Source organism: Montipora capricornis, chromosome 7 (assembly GCF_036669925.1).
Source record: "Montipora capricornis isolate CH-2021 chromosome 7, ASM3666992v2, whole genome shotgun sequence".
NCBI classification, from domain to species: Eukaryota; Metazoa; Cnidaria; class Anthozoa; order Scleractinia; family Acroporidae; genus Montipora; species Montipora capricornis.
This window is the reverse complement of record NC_090889.1, coordinates 40,947,499-40,954,998: the sequence shown is the minus strand read 5'-3', so window position 1 is coordinate 40,954,998 and position 7,500 is coordinate 40,947,499. Positions and strand designations below refer to the sequence as shown.

Sequence of the window (7,500 nt, the reverse complement as noted above, 5' to 3'; positions counted from 1 at the left end):
ATGCCTATTTTTCTTTGGTAAAATCTCAGTTCGTTTATATCAGAAGCCAGATTTGCATGATCACAGGGTTATTTTTGCAACTTAAAAAAAAAAATGTCATTCCACACTTGCTAAAGCTAAATTGGACCTTCATGTCGAACTGAAACAAGAAAATTCGTTAGTTATCCCTTGCGCGACTTTAGCGGTTACAAGGCACGTAAAGAAATTCCTGAAGTTCATCCCGGTAAACAGGGCTGAAATTGTCCATATAAACACGTGAGCCCATTAACCGGGCAAGCCCGCCTAACCAGGCTGGCTCGCCTCATATTAACAGGCGCTTAGACGGTCCCACGGGTTGGCAAAGTGTTGATAGCAGAACTGGCAAATTGGATATTTCATCAAAGCATTTTACAATGGTTAATTTTAGAAACGTACTTAACATAACAGTACAACAAATCTTTAGTTTTGAAAGTGTCAGAGATGAATGAATGAAAAATGGCATCAAAGATTTTTCACAAAAACCCATCATCATAAAGACCAATAAATAAATCTACAGGGCTTCCAGTTAACATTTTTAATACATTTAGTTTACGATAATGCCACCTTCCTAGAGTTAGCCTTAGCAATATGACGTCTAACCTACTTTAATAGCCCTGCACTGACCCACGACACGAGACTTACAGAAGAAAATAGGAAAGGAGATATCCAAAACTAGTAATTGGAAGGTCATAGATCAGACCACATGTCGGAAAATCCGGATCTTTTTTCGAAGTATGCCAAGTAATTGACAAATACTCTATTTTGTAGTGAGAGCAGAGTTTATGAGCACAGCCAAAACACGAGCATTGTAAATTACTTGACTCAAAGTGGATTAAAAGGCAAAGGGCTTACCATCCTCGGAGACCCAGGGGCAGATCGCGGAGGCAGATCGCGGAGGCAAGGGCAAGTCTAAACGGGCAAAAGAAAATGGCGACAAAGAAAAGCATAGTAGGGTGAGAAGAGCCCCTGGGGACACGTTCTTACCAGACCAGTTCCAAACAGCAGGGGTAGTTCTCAATTCTGATTGGTGCCAGAAATTCTTTGTGTTTTTCTGCCCAATCAGAAGCCAGCAGGCCGTGAAGTCGTTTCGTGTCTTCTTACACGGAAATAACTTGATCGCCATACTCGCCTGGTTCGTTTGGCAAGGTTTTGCTCCAGGAGAAAGTCTCAATCACAGCACAAAGTGTACAGGAAATCGTTCGGAATATCGGCGGAGACATACGCCGGACCTTTCGCAGGTGTCGATACAGACGCGTATTTACAAGTGTGCGAGGTTTTTGTAAAGATGTCCTCCCCGATTCACCTAAAATAGCAGTGATTAATTTTGATCTAACAATTGAATTATTTTTATTCTGCCCCCTTTTCCTGGTCGAGGTATTTCTATATTTCTTACATGAATTGCTGTGGCACACAACACGCTGCACGACTTTATTTTAATGCTCGCCAAATTCAACGCTATATTAAAGAACACATCAGCTGTTACTTTGGCAGCATTCAGAAGCAAACGTTTGCTCTCGAGATTAACAAAGTTTCAGCCACAGCAATTGATGCAAGAAATCTAGAAATACCTCGACTAGGAAAAGGGGGCAGAATAAAAATAATTCAATTGTCAGATCAAAATTAATCACAGCTATTTTAGGTGAATCGGGGAGGACATCTTTACAAAAACCTCGCACACTTGGAAATACGCGTCTGTAACGATACCTGTGAAAGGTCCAGCGTATTTCTCCTGTGATATTCCGAACGATTTCCTGTACACTTTGTGCTGTGATTGAGACTTTCTCCTCGAGCAAAACCTTGCCAAACGAACCAGGCGAGTATGGCGATCAAGTTATTTCCGTGTAAGAAGACACGAAACGACTTCACGGCCTGCTGGCTTCTGATTGGGCAGAAAAACACAAAGAATTTCTGGCACCAATCAGAATTGAGAACTACCCCGCTGTTTGGAACTGGTCTGGTAAGAACGTGTCCCCAGGGGCTCTTCTCACTCTACTATGCTTTTCTTTGTCGCCATTTTCTTTTGCCCGTTTAGACTTGCCTCCGCGATCTGCCCCTGGGTCTCCGAGGATGAGGGCTTACCAGGATCACAGCCATAAATTTCCACCCGCATACAAATCTTGTTCATCCAGGTTCGTGGTCTAAAACGCACGAAATGAGCAATAATAGGAACCGACAAGAAGTGAAGCACGGCAGTGTGGCGGTCCTTGTTACCTAAGAAAACCTTTAAACAATGAAAAAACACAAAAAACAAAAAAGAAACAAACAAACAAGTTAATCAAATGATTGCTCTTAATTGATTAGATTGTTATGTGAAGTGCTAGTTTTGTACCCCATATGAACCATGTGAGCATTACCCCTACTAATGGAAATGGACCCACACAAGAACAGAGAAAAACTCTGACCAGGGTGCGAATTGAACCCACGACCTTCGGGTTAGATCACCACTGCTCTACCGACTGAGCTACAAAAGGTCAGACGGGAGCAAGCCGTGGGAACTGAAGATCTTAAAGTCACGGCAATGAACATCTAAAAGTACAAGCAAGGATTACGTTTTCGCAAACGTTGGCCGTGTAGCACTTATATTTGAACAGACTTAACTGATTAGATTGTAATGTGAAGTGCTAGTTTTGAACGCTCACATAGTTCATCATGGTTCATTGTACTTGTACATGTTGATTGCCGTGACTTTAATATCTTCATTTCCCAAGAACTGCTCCCGTCTAACCTCGTAGCTCAGTCGGTAGAGCAGCGGTGATCTAACCCGAAGGTCGTGGGTTCAATTCCCACCCTGGTCAGAGTTTTTCTCTGTCCTTGTGTGGGCCCATTTCCATTAGCAGGGCTAACGCTTACATGGTTCATATAGGGTTCAAAACTAGCACTTCACATTACAATCTAATCAGTCAAGTCTGTTCAAATATAAGTGCTATACGGCCAACGTTTGCGAAAACGTAATCCTTCATTGTACTTAATCAAATGACTGACCGATCAACTCTCTTGGCGAGAGGCTTGAACAGAAATGATTGCAATCTTAAAGAGTCAACTCAATAACCAACTTTCTTGCAAGCAAATGTCAACTGATACGAATCTCATGCAAGGAGCTATTATACACCCATCTGCTGCCACTTAAATGTGAATTTTAAAAGTGCCACAAGAATGCCACAACACAATTAAACCAAAAAGATGGTCTTCGTGAGAGCAATCGCGCCACCAGGGTAACCCATACACCATATTAAGTTGCTGCCTAAAGAGGTCGCATTTTATAAATGAAAGCGTGTGTGGCAACTACGGTAAACCACGGTGCTGGTGTGACCCCATTGATTCGGTAGTCCTATCTCGAGGTGTTATGCGGTTGCCACGGTAACCTTGAAGCTAGTGTAAAATTTACTCTAGGGTTACCCTGTCTTCTATTGACTGAATTGACTCAGCTCCCAAAGGAGAAATGACACTGGAAACTTGTAAAGGTAAAGTAAATGCTTCATTTATTGAGCTCAAAGTTAAGTTTTGATTGTTGAAAATAAAGCAATTCCTACCATTTCTGAATCACCATCAACTGAATAGTCATCCCACAGCTGCTTATCTTGACTGTACGCAAGCGTAAAGGTAGAAACCCAGTTATCAAAATACTTCTGTCCCTGAGTTGCGAAGCCAGTTAGGATGGCCTTGTCAGAGAGATCAACCTGAGAAGGCATATTTCATACTATCAGTAAAACTGAACATGACTGCCTGGTTCAAGGGCACCACATTTGGTTACCCCTTAAAGTGGAGTAAAAATAAGAATTATAAGCGGTGTTTTTGGGCAATGTTTGCTGAAGTCAAAGTTCACACTTTGCCTCCTTAACAGAAACGTTTGCTAATAGAAGGCACCGTGTTATATATATGCAAACAAATGGGCTTCAAAAGTTCAACGAACTTATGAAGGTTACTCATCACCTCAATTTTAGGCCTCTGACAAATCATAAGGAGCCCCTCCGCTTTATAATTTAGGATTTTCACACCAACAGTCTCCTTTTCAGATCAAGCTCAAACGTTTAAAGATACCTAAGTATGAAGTGCACCTTTAATATTCCGTGCTGGTTTGCTGGCGGACCATGAAAAATGCTTGGCATATGGTAATTAGGCAAGACTCATATTTCCCACGATTTCACAATAACGTGTTGTTACTTCACATGGCGTGATGTTCAAGTCGTCAAGGGTAACTAATTTCCGTCCCTAGGGGCATCCAACAAAACATTTGTGAAATTTGCCTATCCCGACCATATCCATTCTCTCCCTCTGTACCTTCACTTTCTATTGCGACTGATTAGAGTGACTTTCATATGACCTTGAAAACTAAACATAAAAAGAGAATGTAAACAAATGTAAAACATTTAATTGGCTTATCGAACAAAAAACAAACAAGGCCGAATTTTCATTGGCTTAGCGAACGCAGATGCAAACAAAGTCAACATCTCCCGGCATTTCGCTTTGTGATTGGGCAATTCAACGGTTTACTGCCAATATTAGGAGTTTCCTTGGCGGGAGTAAGGAGAAGCTTTGTTTTAATCTTGCTAAAGACTGGTCCGTGAAACAAACTGCAAACACTTTTTCAAGGTCATACGAAAGTTGCTCTATTGGTAGAACCAAGATCTTCTGCATTGGCCGTGTTTTCACGACAGCCGTTGTCTCGCTTAACATTCCTGAAAAAGTGACTTGCTTGCAGACGTCGTTAAGCGACTTAAAGATCATTGATACGTGTTTTTTACGGGTAAGATTAAAACAGGAGAGAGCACGTGCCAATGCAATAATATAATAAAAATAGCACGCCTGTTGTATTTCCGATTTGAATAACTGCAAGCGACTCCTCATTGGCCGAATGTAACTGCCAACTCGCTTAAGCTACATGGTTTGCTGGCTTAAATTTAATGAGAATTCCAAGAGAAAATGAGGGGACAGGAGGGAGGCTCAGGGCGTTGGCCGGGATATGTCATGTCCACGAAAGTTATTTTTAGACGGGCGGAAGTCTTTGTTCTAGCGGAAGTCTGTCTTCTGAGACGTCCGCATGCAGACGTTAAGTCCACTTTGTCCGCCATTACATGGAATCTTTGCTTTTCTTTCAAACATCAGACCGAGGTTGGCATACACGCGGACGTCTCGGAAGACACACTTCCGCTAGAACAAAGACTTCCGCTCGTCTAAAAATAACTTTCGTGGACATAACATATCCCAAGGGCTGGACCGAGAGCCTCCCTCTCTGTCCCCTCATTTTCCCTTGGAATTCTATTGAAATTTGCCGACTCGCTTAACTTTAAGCGAGTTGGGAAAGGAACTGCTTTCACGGAATTTTCGATTGTCAATTGCTAAGCGACCTGAAAAACCGCTCGTGAAAATAAGGCCATCGTTTTTTGTCGGATCTAAAAGTTGGCGGTTCAAACCTGTAGATACTGATTTTTGTCTTGCGTCAATGCACACCATGCTCCACTTCCAAGGCCAGAATGAAGGCGACCATATTCTGCTAAACTGAAGCTTTCATGAGAAGAAGCATTGAACGTGGAATTCCCAGATGATGAAACCACTCTCAGGCGATCACAGCAGTATTCTGACAGACAAAAAAAAAAACCAACAATTGTGATGAATCAAAATAGGTATGAGGCGAGGAATTTTTTTTTTTTTTTTTTTGTTTTTTGTTTTTTTGTTTTTTGTTTTTTGTTTTTTGTTTTTTTTTTTTTTTGGGGGGGGGTCTTTTATAGAATTGACAGAAGCTGTTAACCAGATGCCCCATTGACAAGTAAAATAGAGTAGCCAGTAAAATAGAGTAGCGAGTCTTCTGGTGTTTCCCAGAGTTGAAGTGAACGCTCTAAAATGCTTCAAACGTGCTTTGCTACACGTCATTAACCATCACGAGCTTTCTTTTCATGATCTAAAGGTTTTTTTTTTATTCAGAAAGATCGAGATTATATTTGCCACTTTTGAGAGGGCTGGAGGCAAGGTGACTTTTAGTTAAAACCAGTGGTTTTGTCAGCTCTTCAGCTGGTATAAATGGAAGCCGTCTGACTTTTACTCCGGATCCCCTTGTTGGTGCGGTAGTTTACATTAATTGAAAGACATACCTAACTGAATCAGAGGAGAGTGAAGTTACTGAGGATTGAGCAGGGGCCTATTATCTGAAAAAGCCAGCTTTGCACCACGTAAGTGAATCACGCTTACTCCTGTTGATCTACACTTCAAGTAGATTGTGATAAATTTTTTCACTTTACCGTAATAAAGCAACAAATAATTCAACTATAAACCAACTGGGGAAATAGCATCTCATGTGAGAGTAGACGTAGAAGGACTGTTAGGGCCGATTTACACGATACGATTTTGTCGCATGCGACAAGCTCACGACAGGCCTACGACATGACGTACGATTGTCGCAGCGTTTTAAAACATGTTTTAAAATACTACGACATTTTTTCCGACGTACACAACAATCGTAAACCATGTCGTGGGCCTGTCGTAAGCCGTTGTCGCATGCAACAAAATCGTACCGTGTAAATCGGCCATTACAATGTCGTAAATCACCTATCTATCTTTCCAGGTAGCTTACTGTCGTGAAAGATGGGGAGCTCATCAATGATTTTACTTCTTCTGAAGAGAGGTATAGATCGCTTTAATAAATGGCAACCACTTTTACATTCTTAATTAGACCTTTTGCCCTCATTTTGAAACAAAGATTCTTTTGACATTTGATCGTCGAAACAAGGCCAGAAAGCCTTGTCAGAATTATAAGGCCGCCATTATTAAAGAGTTTTATCACATAAAAGAGAAGGGACGGATTAACACAAAATTAACGGTTCTTTGTTGAAGCTGCCTATCTCCACTCTATAAGATCATTAAATACATACTTACATGATTCTTATGACCTGAATTCTAAGCTATCTTTTTACCTGCCTCGTATCCAAACAGCTCTACTCTTAACGCTACTTGTCCTGACCAAGTGAGCGGGTATACCCTCAAATACCGACATCGTATGTGTTTTAATGCTGCAATCATTGTGGATCCTTCAAGCGTATTTCCTTCAAATTCCTGGAGAAATTTTAAAATTCAAAATTCATCTGAACTCTTCACTAGAGGTAATGCCTGCATGTTGCATAATTTATAGCAACGTTGCATCTAGCTTGAATTTGTGCAGCATGCTAGCAAATAATGTCCGCAAAATTTACTTCTTTGGCTATCATCAATTACTAGTAGAATGTGATAATGAAGAAGTTGTGCGACCGGTTCCTGAACGGAAAGAGAAGTAGAGTAGGTATACTTTCGAAAATCATTTAATTATGATGACCTCACAGGGACCGGAGGGATACCTTTACCCACAAATCCTTGATTGTTCCTTCAAGATTCTAGCTTAATTTTCCCCTGAATTTTACGTCTTACAAAAATTATTCTTCCCTAGAACCATCTCATGTCAAATATAGCTTTTTTGGTAACTTTGTTTCACTCAAATCGGGCTTGCTGCAACTAGCA

At 41.1% G+C, this 7,500-nt stretch overlaps 1 protein-coding gene across 2 annotated transcripts in view; it reads right to left on the bottom strand.

Moving 5' to 3' along the window:
* Nucleotides 1-7,500, bottom strand: part of LOC138057219 (uncharacterized) — a 76,432-nt gene that overhangs the window by 31,379 nt on the left and 37,553 nt on the right. For both annotated transcript variants that reach the window (XM_068903272.1, XM_068903273.1), the window contains exons 12-15: nucleotides 6,924-7,062; nucleotides 5,430-5,593; nucleotides 3,549-3,695; nucleotides 2,098-2,239 (exon numbers count right to left, since the gene is read on the bottom strand). In XM_068903272.1, coding sequence (XP_068759373.1) covers nucleotides 2,098-2,239; nucleotides 3,549-3,695; nucleotides 5,430-5,593; nucleotides 6,924-7,062 — 592 coding nt within the window. The remainder of the gene's footprint in view (nucleotides 1-2,097; nucleotides 2,240-3,548; nucleotides 3,696-5,429; nucleotides 5,594-6,923; nucleotides 7,063-7,500) is intronic.